This window comes from Vulpes lagopus, chromosome 13 (genome assembly GCF_018345385.1).
Source record: "Vulpes lagopus strain Blue_001 chromosome 13, ASM1834538v1, whole genome shotgun sequence".
NCBI classification, from domain to species: domain Eukaryota; kingdom Metazoa; phylum Chordata; class Mammalia; order Carnivora; family Canidae; genus Vulpes; species Vulpes lagopus.
The window spans coordinates 37919472-37936888 of record NC_054836.1 but is presented as its reverse complement, the minus strand read 5'-3'; the positions used below and the strand labels follow the sequence as shown (position 1 = coordinate 37936888).

At 34.3% G+C, this 17417-nt stretch overlaps 1 protein-coding gene across 6 annotated transcripts in view; it reads right to left on the bottom strand.

Annotated features, from left to right (window-relative positions):
• The window catches only part of PALS2 (protein associated with LIN7 2, MAGUK family member), a 107063-nt gene that overhangs the window by 51832 nt on the left and 37814 nt on the right, over positions 1 to 17417 (bottom strand). For 3 of the 6 annotated variants that reach the window (XM_041727667.1, XM_041727672.1, XM_041727670.1), the window contains exon 2: positions 7545 to 7663. In XM_041727667.1, the coding sequence (XP_041583601.1) occupies positions 7545 to 7661 (117 nt within the window). In that variant the 5' untranslated portion in view covers positions 7662 to 7663. Of the gene's footprint in view, positions 1 to 7544; positions 7667 to 7914; positions 7936 to 17417 lie in introns of those variants that run through there. The other 3 variants (XM_041727668.1, XM_041727669.1, XM_041727671.1) reach the window with 2 other exon arrangements.

The following is a 17417-nucleotide window of genomic DNA, read 5'->3' as shown; positions in this document are numbered from 1 at the left end:
ATTCCATTGTATGAATGCATAACACTATCTATGCTCCTATTAAAAAACATCATGGTTTGCTTCCAAATTTTAATAATTATGAATAGGCTATAAACACTCACTTGTAGATTTCTGTGTGGACATAAACCATCAGTTCCTTTGGGTAACTATCAGGAGTACCACTGCTGGATTGTATGCTAATACTATGTTAATATTGTAAGAAAATGCCAAAGTGTCTTCTAAAGTAGTTGTACTATTTGCATTATTACCAGCAATGAATGAACAGCTTCCTTTTTAGGATACAGGCTTTCTCAAAGATAGTGCAGGTTCAGTTCCAGACCACCACAATAAAGTGAACATTGTAACAAAGAGAGTATTGCAATAAAGTCATGAAAATGAATTTCTTGCTTTTCCAGCACATGTAAAGTTATGTTTACACTACAGGGTAGTCTATTAAGTGTGCAATAACATTTTGTCTGAAAAACATTGTATATACATGAAAAATTACCTTATTGCTAAAACTGCTGACCACCATCAGAGCTTTTGACAAGTCATAATCTTTTTGCTGAAAGAGGGTTGCACCTTGACTTTGATGTCTGCTAACTGATCAGAGTGGTGTTGTTAAAGGTCTGGGTGGCTGTGGCAATTTCTTAAAATAAGACAATGAAGTCGGCTGCATTAATGGGCTCTTTCTTTTATAAAAAATTTCTCTGTAGCAGAAGATTCTGTTTGACAGCTTTTCCCCTGCAGTAGAACTTCTGTCAAAATTTAGAGTCAATCTTCTCAAACCCTGCCACTGCATTATCAACTAGGTTTATGTAACATTCCAAATCTGTTGCTATCATTTCAACAATCTTCATAGCATCTTCATCAAAAATAGATTCCATCTCAAAAAATCACTGTCTTTCCTCACCCATAAGAAACAACTCCTCACTTAGGGGCACCTGGGTGGACCAGCTGGTTAAGTGGCTGACTCTTGATTTCAGCACCTTAGGCTGAGCTCTGTGTCAGGCTCGTGCTTAGCGCACAGTCTAAGATTCTTTCCTTCACCTTCTGTCCCTCCCCCACCTGCTCATGGGTTTGCACATTCTCTAAGAAAAAACCTCCTCACTCACTAAAAGGTTTATTATGAGATTGCAGCAATTCAAATATCATCATGAAAAAGTGGAAATACTGTGAGAATTACCAAAACGTGACACAAATACATGAAGTGAGCAAATGCTGCTGTAAAAATGATACAGATTTGCTCAATGCAGAGTTGCCACAATCCTTCAATTAAAAAACAAAAACAAAAACCATAGTATCTGTGAAATGCAACAAAGAGAAGCACAATAAAATGAGGTATGCCTGGCTATGTTTTGCAAATATTTTTCCCCAATCTGTAGTTTGCCTTTTCATTTTTATAATGGTGTCTTTTGAAGCAGAAAGTTTTAATTTTGATAAAATCTAATTAATCAAATTTTTATTATGCTTCATGCTTTTTATGTCTTATCTAAGAATTCTTTCTCTAACTCAAAGTTGCAAAGTTTTTCCTTATGTATTCTTTAGAAACTTTAGAGTTTTAAAATTTGGCTCTTACTTTTAGATCTATAATCCACTTTGAGGTATTTTTTGTTCATAATGTGAGGAAAAAGATGATGTTAATTTTTTTTTGCATATAAATATTCAATTGTTCCAGCACATTTATTCAAAGGACTATCATTTCTTCATTGAATTACCATGGTGCTACTGATAAAAATCAGCTGACCATACATGTGTTGGTTTCTTTCTGGGCTCTATTCTGTGCCACTGATGTGTATGCCAATACTACAGTGTTTTCTCTATCATAGGGTAATAGTAATCCTTGAAATCAGGCTGTGGAGAACATTAAATTTTCTTCTTTTTTAAAACTGGTTTGGTTAGTCTACGTCCTTCATAAATTTCAGTACCAATATATCAGCCTGAAATTTTGACTTGGATTCTATGGAGTCTACAGATCAGTGTGGGGAGAACTGACATGTTAACAGTACTGAGCCTTCCAAACGCTGATGTATGTATGCATGTATGCTTTTAATTTCAACAATGTCTTTTTTAGTTTTCAGTGTATAGGTCTAGCACATATTGTTAAATTTACTCCTATTTCTTTAGTATATAAAAATACAACTGATTTATGTAGATTGATCTTGTATCCTATGACTTTGCTAAACTCACTTGTTAGTTCTAGGTTTGTTTTTCTTCCTTCTGGTATATTCTTAGGATTTTCAACAGAAACAATAATGTCATCTGTGAATAAAGAAAGTTTATTTTTTCTTCTTTAATCTGTATGCCTTTTATGTATCTACTTTTCCTTGTCATTTTGTACTGCCTAGTACCCCAAGTACAAAAGTGAATATAAGTGATGGTTGAAGAGAAGTGATCCCATAAAGAAAGCATTCTATCTTCATCATGAATTATGATGTCAACTGTGGTTTTTTTTAATAGATGTCCATCAGGTTGAGACTGTTTCTTCTAAGTTTACCTAGTTTTTATCAAAAATGAATGTTCATTTTTGTAAAATGCTTTTCCTGCAACTATTAGCATAATCACATGATTTTTATCATATCAGCAAAATTGTGACCAACATTTATTGGTTTTCAAATGCTAAGGCAGTATTGCATTTTTTTTAGTCAAAACTCATTTGACAATGAGTATAATCTTTTTTTATATGTTGCTGAATTTGATTTGCTAGTATTTTCTCAAGAATTTGAAGTCTATGTTCATGAAGGATACCATTTTTACAGTTTTCCTTTCTTGAAATGTCTACAGCTGGCTTTGCTAACAGGGTAACACTAAGCCTCATAAAATAGTAAATGTTTCCTTCTCTTCCCCTTTCTCTGGAAGAAATCAAGTAAAATTGGTATTATTTCTTCCTTAAATGTTTGATAGAATATTATTGTGAAGCCATTTAGGCTGGAGATTCTTTTGTAGAAAGGTTTTAAACTGCAATATTCAGTTTAAAAAATATAGAGTTATTTGGGTTTCCTATTCTTATATAGGCTTGTTTGTATCTTTTATGGAATTAGTCAATTTCATCTAAGTTGTCATATTGTCCTAAAGTTGTTCATAATGTTTATTATTCTTGCAATGTCTGTTGGATTTGTAGTGATGTCCTCTCTTTCACTCTTGTTACTAGTAATTTGGGTCTAGCTGCAGGTTTACTGATTTTATTGATATATTGATATATTTAAAGTCACACTGGCTTTGTCTATTTGTCTTATATTAAACATATAATCTTATTTTTATTATTCCTATAAGCATTGTTTTGACATATATTTTCATTTTCATTCAATTCAAAATATTTTTTTCTGTTTCTTTGTGATTTCTTCTCTGCCCTGAGACTATTTAGAAGTACGTTGTTTAATGTCCAGATACTTGGGGATTTTTCAAATAACTCTGTTACTGAATCCATTAACCCCATCAAATTAGCTTTTTAAATTTCAGATATTATATTTTTGAGTCCTTGAATATCCATTTGATTGTGTCTTAAAGCATAATTAACATAGTGTTATATTAGTTTCAGTGTACATTGATTTGACAAATCAACACATTATTCAGTGCTCACCGTAAATGTAGTTACTGCTTGTCACCATACATTATTTCAGTATCACTGACTATATTCCCTATGCTAAACTTTTAATCTCCAAGACTATATATATATATATATTAAATATTTTACAATTGGAAGTTTGTACCTCTTAATCTCCCTATTCATTTCACACATCCTCTACTCACTCTCTCCAGCAACTACCAGTTGTTCACTATATTTTAGAGTTTTTTGTTTGCAGCACAACTTAAAAAAGCCAAGTTCTGGAAGTAACCCAAAGGTCCATCAATAGATGAATGAAAAAAGGTGATGTGGTATATTGGGACTATATAAAAGTAAAAAGCTTTTGCAGTGAAGGAAACCATTGAGAAAACAGTAAGGAAACATACTGAGTGGGAGATCATATTTGCAAATGATATATCTTATAGGAATTAATATGGAAAAAATATAAAGAACTCTAACAAGTCAACACCAAAATAAATAATAATAATCATCTGATATAAAAATGGGCAGACCTAAATAGACATTTTCCCAATGAAGACATACAGATGCCAACAGACACATGAAAAGATGCTCTGCCTCACTAATCATCAGGAAAATACAAATTAAAACCAGAATGAGATCATCTTACACTTATCAAAATGGCTAGAAGCAAAAAAGACAAGAAATAAATGTTAGCAAGGATGTGGATAAAGAGGAACCCTTGTGCAGTGCTAGTGAGAATGCAAACTGATGCAGCCATTATGGAAAACTGTATGGAGGTCTCTCAGAAAATTAACAGAAATACCATATAATCTAGTAATCCCACTATTGGGTATATGTAAAGAAAACAAACATGCTAATTCAAAAAGATGTATGCACCTCTATGTTTATTCCAGCATTATTTACAATAGCCAAGATTTGGAAGCAGCCCAAATGTCATCGATAGATGAATCAATAAAGAAGATGTGTGTGGGGTGTGTGTGTGTGTGTGTTGTGTATGTAAATATATATATATATGTGTGTGTGTGTATATACACATATATATAAATACAAAATAGAATATCACTCAGCCATCAATAAAGAATGAGATCTTGCCATTTGCAAAACATGGATGCACCTATAGTGTATTATGCTAAGTGGAGTAAGTCAGACAAAGAAAAATACCATGATTTCACTTCCATGTGGAATCTAAAAAACAAAATAAATAAACAAAGAACAGAAACAGACCCACAAATACAGAGAACAAATTGATGATTGCTAGAGGGGAAGTAGGTGGAAGGATGGGCAAAACAGTTGAAAGGGAGTACGAGATACAGACTTCCAGTTATGGAACAAGCCACTTGGACAAAAGGTACAGCGTGAGAAGACAGTCAGTAGTACTGTAATAGTGTTATATGATCACAGATGGTAGCTGCACTAGTGGTGAGCACAGCACAATGTATAGACTTGTCAAATCACTATGTTGTATAGCTGAAACTAATGTAATGTTGTGTGTCAACTCTATTTCAAAAGAAAAATGTTTTTAAAAAGATAATGTGGAGGGATGCCTGGGTGGCTAAGTTGGCTAGTGTCTGACTCTTGGTTTTGGCTCAGGTTATGATCTCAGGGTCAAGGGATGGAGCCCCATGACAGGGGAACTAGGAGTCTGCTTGAGACTCTCTCCCTCTCCCTCTGCTCTGTCACCCCCACTCCATCCCATGCTCATGTTTGTTATTTTTCTCATGATTACTAGTCACATGTTCCTGTCTAGCAACATCCTGTTTCCTCAGTAACAACCATTTTTTATTTGTTGTACAGGGAATGTTGGCCAGCTGTGACTTAATATCTCTTTCTTGGAAGTAGAAGTCTTCCCTTCCTCTTGGGATTTCTTTTCTTTCATTGTAGGAATACTAAACTGTCATTGTTTCTATTTATTGAGAAACTGCTTGAATGCTGGATACTATTAGTTCTTAATTTTTCAAAAAGATTTATATATTTGAGAAAGAAAAAGAGCATGAACAGGAGGGACAGAAGGAAAAGGAGAGAGAATCCAAGCAGACTTTGTGCTGAGCCCTAAACTAGTTTAATACAGGCTTAAATAGCCTCTACATATTTCAATAGACCCTGAAGTAATTTATCTTGATACAGTATAGTAATTGTTATTTATGACAAGAAGCTTGAATTTGAAAGTAAACCATATCCTATTACTATTAAGACAGAGGACTATCTAATAAACTTTGGCAAAACTGAAACCAAAAGTGACCAAAACTAGGGATGCATGGGTGGCTCAGTGGTTGAGCATCTGCCTTTGGCTCAGGTTGTGATCCTGGGGCCCTGGGATCGAGTCTCACATCAGGTCCCTGCAGGGAGTCTGCTTTTCCTTCTGCCTATTTCTCTGCCTCTCCCTTTGCATCTCTCATGAATAAATAAATACAATCTTTTTCAAAAAAATGACTAAAGCTGGAGCACCTGGGTGGTTCAGTTAGTTAAGCAGCTGACTCTTGGATTCAGCTCAGGTCATGATTTCGGGCTCCTGGATGGAGCCCTGTGTCAGGCTCCGTGCTCAGTAGGAACTATGCTTGAGGATTCTCTTTCCCTCTCCCCACCTCTCCCCTGGCTCATGCTTATGCACTCTCTCTCTCAAAAAAATAAATATTTTTTAAAAAGTAATTAAAATAAAAATTCCAGTTGAGTGATATACAAGTAGATTAGAGTTCCACTTAGGACCCAAAGTTTTTATATCATGTGATCTTAGAAATGACTAAGTTTGTGAATAAAATGAAGAATTTGTATCATTGACTTTAACAAATGGGAGATTTTGTAAAAGGTGTGATGTTTCATGGGATCCCTGGGTGGCGCAGCGGTTTGGCGCCTGCCTTTGGCCCAGGGCGCGATCCTGGAGACCCGGGATCGAATCCCACATCAGGCTCCCGGTGCATGGAGCCCGCTTCTCCCTCCGCCTGTGTCTCTGCCTCTCTCTCTCTCTCTGTGACTATCATAAATAAAAAAAAAATAAATAAATATAAAAAAAAAATTAAAAAAAAAAAAAAAAGGTGTGATGTTTCAAAGATAAAAGAAAAAAAGTAATAGATTGTGGTTAAAAAACAATTCTTGGGCTTGCCTGAGTGGCACAGTTGGTTAAGTCTCTGACTTGATTTCGGCTTGGTCATAATCTTGGGGTCATGGGATGGAGCCTGCATCGGGTTCTGTGCATGATGGGGAGTGTGTTGGAGACTCTCCCTCCCTCTCTTTGCTCTGCACCACCCACATGCTCTCAAATGAATAAATAAAATCTTTAAAAAAAATAACAATTACCAGAGAGGGTGAAATCAACATGCTGCGAGTGCAGAAAGCAAATGTAAAGACAAGATGATGACATGAAGGAGAGGTCATAGAGGGCACATGGCACAGGTTTCTGAAAGCAAGAATCATTTGAAGGAAGGCTGAAGAATGGGAGAACAGGGTGGTGAAGTAGTTAATACACCAAGCTTTAGTGGTGTTCATAAAAATTAATACAAGAAACAGTGTAAGTGAAATAAACTGGACCAACAATACCTGTAAAAGTCTATTTGCAGATGAGTTAAGGAGACTCCTATAATAGACTATAAAAATAGACTTAAAATATCAAGGTTATCCGAAAGAAAACAAGTTTTCAAAAAGTACTAGATATAGGAAATCAAGAACTGAAATGAAAAACAGGTACACAGTCTAACGTAACAGAAAATCAGTATCTTGCTTTTGCTGAAATGGAGACAGTACTAGGTTCTTTTTTTTAAGTCCTGTTATAATATGACTGTTTGGTTATAATTTCCCCTAAAATTTTAAATGTGTTAGGCTAAAACTAAAAGTTATTTTATCTTGTATTTTAAGTTAGCACAGGGAAGGCAAAAGCGGTTTAATTTTTGTGTGCATAAAGATTTCATTATGTGATAAGTGTTATTATTTGCTAACTAAGCCAAAAGCGTATCAAGTTCTGAAATAGTAATCTCTGTAAAGACAATCTTAAAAATTATTTAGTAAGCTTATGAATAAACCACTATACCTTAGCAAGTGATTTTACAATAGGATTCTCCATAATCCCCTTGAGGAAAATTAGGTCTATTTCTTCTGCTCCTGTAGATGAAGGGAGCTCCGTAAGGTTATCCAACACTTGCTGCATTGCTGCTGAGATAAAAACAACAAAAAAAGAAACCAAACCCTTAAATTCGAAGCCATTATGAAATAGAATTATAAAATATTTGATAGATTTAAAATAATTCAAATAAAGACATTAACAACACTTTTGAAAAGTCATGTTTTAAAAACGTGAATTGTTAAAAATGGTATTAAGTTTCACACTGAATTCTCCTGAATTGGGAGGACATGTTTTTATACACAATTTAGGCTTTATCAGAGTACCTTAACATACTTACCACTTTACACTTGCTTTATATATATATATTTTTTAGTTTAAAACATTACTCAAGAAGAAATACAAAATTTTAATAAACCTATAAGAAAATAAAGAGATTGAATTAGTAATCAACAAACTTCCCACAAGCCCAGAACCAGATGGTTTCACTGGTAAATTCTACCAAACTTTAAAGAGAAACTAAAACCAGTACTTCACAAACTCTTCCAAAAAAAAAAAAAAAAAAAAGAGGAGGGAACACTTCCCAATTATTTTATGAGATCCTGATACTAAATCCACAAAAAAAGTATCACCAGATAATTACAGTCAATATCCTTTATAAACACAGACGCAAAAATCTTTTAATGAAATACTGACAAATTGAATCTAGTCACATATAAAAAGGATTGTACACAAGGAACAAGTACAACTTATCTCAGGAATGCAAGAATGCTTCAACAAGTGAAAATCAATCAGTATAATACACTGTATTAACAGAACATAAAATAAAACTACATGATATCTCAATGGGCACAGAAAAAGCATTTGACAAAATCCAAATCCTGTTCATGATAAAAACATTCAACAAACTTAGAAGGGAAATTTCCTGAACTAGAGGAAAGGTATCTATGAAGAATCTGTAAGTAAAGTAATATCATATTTAATAGTAAAAGACTGGATACCTTCCCATAAGATCAGGAACAAAGCAATATCTCTAATCTTGCCACTTACACTCAACATTGTAGTGGAGATTCTTGCCTAACAAGGCAGTTAGACAAGAAATAAAAGGCACTGGAAAGAAGTAAAATTATCTTGTTTTGCAGATAACATAACCTTGTATATAGAAAATCCTAAGGAATATGCCAAAAAAAATTATTAGAATAAATGAGTTCAGAAAGGTTGTAGGATACAAGGTAAAAATACAAAAATCAAAAACATTCCTAAATATTATCGATGGATAATCTGAGAATGAAATTATGAAAACACACCTTTTACAACAGCATCAAAAACAGTAAAAAAAAAATTGGGATAAATGCAACAAAGGAAGTGTAAGACCTGTACACTGAAACTATAAAGCATCACTGAAAGAATTACTGAAGACTAAAATAAATAGAAAGATATCCTACATTCATGGATTGGAAGACTTAATATTGTTAATTTAAGATGGCAACACTCCCCAAATTGATCTACAGACTTAATGCAATCGCTATCAAAATCTCTACTGGCTCTTCTCTGTTTTTTTTTTTCTTTTTCTTTTTTCAGAACCTGAGAAGTTGATTCTAAAATTCATATGAAAAATGCAGTGGAATCAAAATAGGCAAACAATCTTCAAAAGGAACAAAGTTAGAAGACTCACACTTCATTTCAAAACTGACTAATAGCTACAGTAATCAACACTGTGTGATGATAGCATAGAGAGACATAAAACGTAAGAGTCCAGGCGTACATGGTGGCTCAGCTGGTTAAGCATCTGACTCCTGGTTTCTGCTCAGGTCATGATCTCATGGTTATGTGATCAGGCTTCACACTCAGTAGGGAGTCTGCTTGAAGATTCTCTTCTCTTACCCTACCCCCCTCAAATAAATAAATCTTAAAAAAACAAAAAACACAACTTAAAGTCCAGAAATAAATCTGTATCTTTAAGGTCAAATGACTCTCAACAAGGGTGGCAAGATAATTCAACAGAGGAAATATAGTCTTTTCAATAAATGGTACTGTGACAACAGAATACACGTATGTAGGAGAGTGAAGCTAGACTCCTACTTCACTCAATATCATAGTCTTAATATTATTCAGATTAATTTTATTAGTTTTGTCTCCTCTTATTCCTCTTGGAATAAGCTAAATAAAATTGCAGGTTTTAATATTTTTTATTTTTATTAAAATAAAATATAAACTTTTTAAAAATAATTATTTATTTATTTATGATAGTCACACACACACAGAGAGAGAGAGAGAGAGGCAGAGACACAGGCAGAGGGAGAAGCAGGCTCCATGCACCGGGAGCCCGATGTGGGATTCGATCCCGGGTCTCCAGGATCGCGCCCTGGGCCAAAGGCAGGCGCTAAACCGCTGCGCCACCCAGGGATCCCAAAATATAAACTTTTAAAAATCAGATTGTACTTACTGGCTATAATGAAATACTGCAGTTCTCTGGTCCATACTGTCCTCCTTCCTCCCAACTTACACCACTCTGATTTTTTTTCTTTTTTTTTCCTCTCTTTTTTTTGTTTCTTTTTTTTTTCTTTTTTTTTCTGAATTTATTATAGTTTCATTTAATCACATCTGTATTTCTGGATAATATGCTAATATTGCTTCTTTTTCATTTACCCATTTTAGACTTTATTTTCTGTTAGAGTACTAGAGGGTTAAGCTTTTATCTTCCCCTATCCCCAGACTAGCAATTTTTAATAAAGTCAACATATGGGAATCCTACATATCATTTCTGTCAGTAATTTTTTCCAAGTGCTCAAATATTTTTCCAACACTTTATCAGATCTATTCCCTGACTTCTACTCCTTAAATCCCTCCCAAGGCGTTCTTTTGTACTTTAATCTGAACAGGCTCATCTCTAGGTCTCCTATTCACTCTGTGAACAACAATTCTCAAAGATGTAAACAGGAAAAAAAAAACAAACAAAAAAACAAACAAAAAAAAAGATGTAAACAGGAGAAAAATGTGCACTTAGAACAAGGAGAAGGAAAATCTACACTGGGCTAAAATGAAGAAAGGAGACCTAGGAAATAAAAAATACATAGTCTATTTCATAATTTTGTTTGAGGCTCAATGTGTACCTTTCAGTCCGTAGAGAACAAGATAATCAATAATCTTTAGAAGTAGTTTTATCTTATAGCTATATTTAGCTCTACTTCTCATGATGTCTTTTTTCTTTGACAGTCTATATTTATTTTTAACTTTTGTTATGATAAACTCCAAACATTTGTAAAAGGAGACAAAATAATATAATGAACTAAATAGTTATCAGCTCTAACAACTACCAACTCATGGCAAACCTTGTTTCATACTCCTATATACTTTCTATCCTATATAACTTTGAAGCAAATCACAGAAAAGACATCTCAGTACATATGTCTAAAAGATCAGGGCTCTTTTAAAATAATGTAACCAAAATACTGTTAGCACACCTAACAAACAACAATATCTTAATACCACCAAATTGTTATACTGAAAATCTTTCTAAGATGTACCTTCTGTATTGGTTCTTGAGGTACTTAAATTTTTATATCGGTGCTTAATTAAGTCAGAGGAAAAGTGGTGGAGGTGGTAAAACATACCCTTGGTTATTTTAAAGATCTTCATAGGTTGCTATTGATTCTTGATTATATGAATTTTTAAAAAGATTTTATTTATTCATGAGAGACAGAGCGAGGCAGAGACATAGGCAGAGGGAGAAGCAGGCTTCCCTGAGGTGAGCCTGATGTGGGACTGGATCCCAGGACTCCAGGAGCACTTTGATCTGAGCCAAAGGCAAACATTCAACCACTGACTGAGTCACCCAGGTGCCCCGATTATATGAAATTTAATTAAACACTGATAAATCTGCCAAATATCCCATGTTCTGGAAAAGAGATCAATATTATTAGGTTGCCAAGCATTCCCAAACCAATTGGTACATTTAATGGGATTCTGATCAAAATGCAATAGACCCATCCACATGTTTTCAGGCCAGGTCTGACTTGTCCTTTCCCCATAAGAAAATGGCCAGGGGTCTCCAGGAAACCTGAGCTGATGCGGCAAGGGAGCAAGGAAAACCAACACAGTTCTACACAGGTTGGGAAGTCACAGCATATGGCAGTAACTGGTTGTTCAGGGGCAACGTTGTGCTGGTGAATGTCTACAGGAACCTGATATTTGTTCTGCTGTTTAGTTTTAGGAAAAAGCAAATCGTGTGCTTTACAAGGAAATCTTGAAGGAGACCTCATGTCCCCAAAGACTTCAAGGAGGGGAGATTATACTGTTCAAGCTTTAGGATATCCAGCTTGAACCCAGCTCCCTGAATACGATGGATGATACAAGGTTGCTACATCTGGAAAGCCAGGGAAATCAGAATTGTTACAACTGTCCAGGATGAAAGCTTTGGCCGTTGTCCATGCCTCTGAGATCCCATTTCAAGCTAAGGATGGCATCCTCACTGTTTTATGGGGAAGAACTTCACCCCACCTGCTAGATCTTTGAATCACTAATACTTCTTTCAAGAAGTACTCAAAGCCTTCACTATATCCTATGGCTGAGATGGCCCACTATGGGACAGAGGTCTGTGGCTAGAGTACTTGTTCTATCAGGAGACCCTGACCAAGCTGGCCACCATGGCCAAGGCATAAAGTGGGAGCTCTCAGTAACAAAAGTAGTCAGCAGCTGGAGACCTAACCCAATTTCCTAAAGTCTCCCCAACAACCATCAGTTACTTCCCCTCCAGTTAGGAGAGTAAACATTTCAAGCACCTCCTTGAAGAGTTTTAAAGACACTGTAACAAATAGGAATACTCTTCAATGGAGCTGAACTGAAGGACTCTTGCTGGGCTGAGCCAGACAGATTACAGTATACTTGCTGGGCAGATCCAGACTGGTCCAGCCTAAGCCTCACTGAGTCAGAAGCTTCTAGAGCTCAATGCCTAAAGGATCACTCCCTAGTCCTTTCTTGTGGGCAGTTTCAGAACATACACTAAGACTGTGTTTTCCCTGACAGCAATTTTTTTCTGGAGCTGAATTCAGATGTTATTCTTAACATACCTGTCAAAGCTTCCTTAAGATTCCTTACTTTTTCTTCTTGGTTTTGATATTTTACCTGCCCTGTTCCATGCTATTTAATCCTAAAGGGAAAGAGTTGGAATAAGGAGACTTGGTTTCTTCCATATCTTCTCCTTTTCAGTTGGGTGAATGGGAACCATCTGAGGTTGGGGCATCTCAGAGTGGATTAGGAGGAAAGGCAGACAGGAACTGGTGGGAAAATTGGTGAGGTAGTAGGTGTACATGTTCCAGTTACACTAGGATGTAAAAATACTAACAAAACTTCTCTGGGATGCAGGGATCTGCTCTGACACTTTCATTCCATACTGTGTCATGAACAAAATGAACAGTGTTCTGACAGGGCATAATTGCTCTCTCCTTCATGTATTGGGATGCTCTGGGGCAGTATGAAGGAATGGTTCCCTGTATATCAATCCACTGGTTTGACTTTATAAATTAGTTACCTAATAACATGAACTACTTAAAAAATGCAATTGTCCTTTTTAATAAAGTAATCCCAAAAGCATATGAAAAAACAAATGAGAAAATTATAAGAGTAATGAGAATTAACCCTATAACATTTATAACATAAACTAAACCTATCAACTCTAGTGTATGTAAAAGCTTAATATATAAAATAGGAAGCTCTCTGTAGTGCCAGAGAAGCAAAACATTCCCACTTACTCAGAGGTTTCCAGCAAGAAAAGAAAATTCCAAAACTCAGAAGGTTAGTTTTCTGCAAATTCTACTCCTCCTCCATAATGATTATAGGATAGGCCCTTTATTCAGAAGCTAGGTTCAATGACATATATAAATGGTATTCTTATGTGAGAGAAAAATATACTTAATCTAGATTGTTCATTTACAGATCGAATAAGGAATCACTGAACACCTATGAAAACAAGTAACATAAATATGACTCACCAAATTCAACAAACAGAAGCATTAACTGCCAATGAAACAGAATTACTGGGTAGGGGGAAGGAAAGAAAAAGAAAAAAGATGAAATTATAGTGTGCAGGAAGATCAAACTGAAAAATTCTGCCACTAGTAAATTTCCTCAATGAGAAGAAAAATATAAAACTGCTGTGGATCACAAAAGACCAAAATCCACAAGGTGATGGGATATCCATAAAAAGAAAGAAGGAATAAAAGGGAAAGCAAAAATGAATAAAAAATAATTTGATTAATAAGCTGGGTCTTTCAAAAGACCAATAAAAATACATAAATGCTTGGCTAGTCTGATTAAGAAAAGACACAAGTAACAGAGATGCAATGAGAAAATAACTGCAGTCATAAGATTAAAAGAATGTAATAAACTACTTTTAAAATCTAGTCAAGTAGAGAGTTTCTAGGAAAATGTCAACTACTGAGGTTTAGAAGATAGAAACAGATCATAAAAGAAGAAACTGAAAACGTTTTCAAAGATCTACCTTCTTAAAAAGACAATAGGCCAGGAAAGACTTAAGAATAAATTCTACCAGGGGCTCCTGGCTAGCTCAGTCAGTAGAGCATGCAACTGTTGATCTTGGGTTATAAGTCAGAGGCCCATTTGGGTGTAGAGAATACTTAAGAATAAAATCTTTGGAGAAAAAAGAAGAAATTCCATCAAAACTTCAAGAAGAGCTACTTCGCATTAAAAAAAAACAAAAACAGAAAAGATTTAAAGTATTCCAACTTTTATGCAGATTTCAAAACTCAATAAAGGAAATTATGTTAAACTCACTTATGAGCAAATAGGCAAATATCTTAAACAATATATAAGCAAACTGAATGTAGCCAGGTTTTAAAAAACAACAGTGGCCAAAAAAAAAAAAAAAAAAGGCCAAGTAGAGTTTATCCTAGTTATGTAAAAATGATTTTACATTAAAAAATATATAATGTAATTTATTATAAGAAAAAAAATCCTATCATCTCAATGCTTTGAATATACTATATTAAATAAAATTCAAAACTGAATCCTAATGGAAAAGTCATACCATAGTAATAGAAGAAAGTCATTTTATACTAGAATCTATATGAAACACCATACTTAATAAAGAAATGGCAAAAGCTTTACCATTAAAGTCAGAGACATGACCAGAACACCCACTAAGATCGCTACTTTTCAAAACTACATTGAAGGCTTTTTTTTTATAGAGATTTATTTATTTATGGTGGGGGGAGAGGTAGAGGGAGGGAGAGAGAGAGAATCTCCATCAGACACCCCACTGAGTGCAGAGCCTGATGTAGTAGTGCTCAATCTCATGACCCTGAGATTATGACCTGAGCAGAAACCAAGTTGTATGCTTAACCGACTAAGCTACCAAGTGCCTCTATACTCAAAGTTTTGATCAAACTCTAAAAAAAGATGAATGTTAAATATATATAATTAATTAATTAATAATATATTAAGCCAAAGATATAACTAGCTACTTGGAAAAGTCTCATGGAATCAGCTGAAAAATTTAAGTTAGTTTAAAGTTAAAGTTGGCTAAGGGACTAGATATAGGAGCAATAAACAAAAAAAGAAAATTTTCTAAATAATAGCTATAATCAATTAGAAAACATCAACAAGATCTACGAGTAAGAAATAATGCTAAAATAAAAATGTTCATCCAGATAGATATAAGAAAAATGAATAAAGAATATTTAAAATAAATAAATGAAGAGACTATGTTCTGGGATAGGAAGATTCAATACTATAAAAATCTCAATTCTCTCCAAGTTATTCTTTAAAAAAAATGAGTAAATCCTAATAGAAATCCCAACAGGAGTTTTTGTAAAGCTATTCTGAAATTTATTTGAAAGAGAAAATGGGTAAAACTAGCCAATAATTTTAGAAAAAAAAAGCACAAATATAAACGAGGTACCTGTATTATCAAGGATAAAAACAGTATAAACAGTATAAATTAAAATCATGCAGTCATGGCATGGCAACAGACACATCTTGAAAGAGGTTAAAGCTAACCACGTTAATATATGTTAAAAGTGACATTTCAAATCAGTGTCAGGAGGGTTCAGTTAAATATGGTGAATGACTACCTGAGTTTATATTTTTTCCCTTCAGAGCCTCTATTAAAACAGTCGCAAAGTATTAATGAAAGTAAAGCCCCACAAAAATAAACAGGAAAAAAATGGGCAAAAAAATAGCAAAAATATTTGGAACAGTAGGAAAAGTAATTTATAGCAAAGGTAGATTCTGCCTAATTTGCGGAATCCAACAATTTCATTCCATCACTCACTGATGAGTCTCAGCTATCATTTCTATGCCAGACTACCACAACGGCCTCGTGTACATGTGTATGAGTAACCGAAATGTAGATTTTATGGCGCATAAGCCATCTTAGAACATTGCTAGATTCAATATACACCACTGTTTATAGCTTTAGTTATACCAATCTAATTCCTGTCCTAATGCAAAGCTCCCCCTCCACTTAGCACCAGATATGCGCAACCACTTTGTGTCCCTAATTCATACTCATCCTTCAGGAACAGAATTTCTAGGTCCCTGGCTGCCCTGATTAGGAAAAATTCTCCTAATATATATTTTCATGATATTCTATACATTGTGACTCTGATAGACCTATAATTATTTTGGTATTTGTTTAATGTATAATTTCTAAACTCTAAGTTTGACAAGCATAGAAATTATATTTGTCTTGTCGAAACCTGTATTCCCAGAAACCAGCCCACAATCTGGTACACATCCTAGATTCTTCATAATACAGTTTTAGTCACAAAAATGTAACATTTTTCTCATTAAAATCAAGAACAGTTTTAAATTATATATTATTTACCAACAAAACATCTGCACAATACTTGGAATTGGCAAAATGTGGTGTAGTTTATAAAGCCTTAATCTTAAAGCTATCAACTTTCAACGAATTATAAAAGTTATAAAGATATAAAGATAGAAGTGGTTTCAATGTTTAGTCTATTAAAATGGCTTTTTCTGTAATTCTCCTTATATATGTTTCTAACTTTCTATACTATAATTCAGCATATAAGGCAAATATAATAAAATAAATGGCATTTACCCACCTATATTGTTCCAAATGCTCTTTAGAATTGTTTTATGTAAGGATTTCTACCCAGTTTTAGAACTAATTAAATGAGCTATTCTTAATAAATTAGGCCTAGAGCCTATTTTAATATAAAAATCCTTGGTGACCACATTTGGTGGCATATTCATTCCCATTTGACTCAACAAACTAGATTTCTCATCGAAAATATAAGTAAGTCAAATTTTCATAACATGTTAAAATTTATTTTTGTTATTTCACTAGAACCATGCTGGATAATTTATAGAATTCTTTAAATGAAAAATTAAATCTCTTTCTATGGCTTTTAGAAAGATTTAAGCATAATTTTAGTCATTTGGACTATTTCTTAGATAATTGCAACAAAGCAGCAAAATTCTTAAATTTGGATCAAGTTTCTTTAAAATTTAAATTATGACACAACTGGGGCGCCTGAGTGGTTCAGTTGGTTAAGCACCTGCCTTTGGCTCAGATCATGATCCCAGGGTTCTGGGATAGAGCCCTACATTTGAGTTCCCTGCTCAGCAGGCAGTATGCTTCTCCCTCTAGCCTGCAGCTCCCCATGCTTGTGCGCGCTCTCTCTCTCTCTCTCTCTAATAAACTTGTTTTCCTTATATTGTCAATACCTTAGCTCTCAAGCTAATATATTGAAATTCTAATTTAGTTATAGCTATGCTAAATCAAAGAAAACTGAATGTGCTCAGCTAATTTAATCCACAGTAGCTGAGGGCTTACAGGTGAGGTATGATGTTATG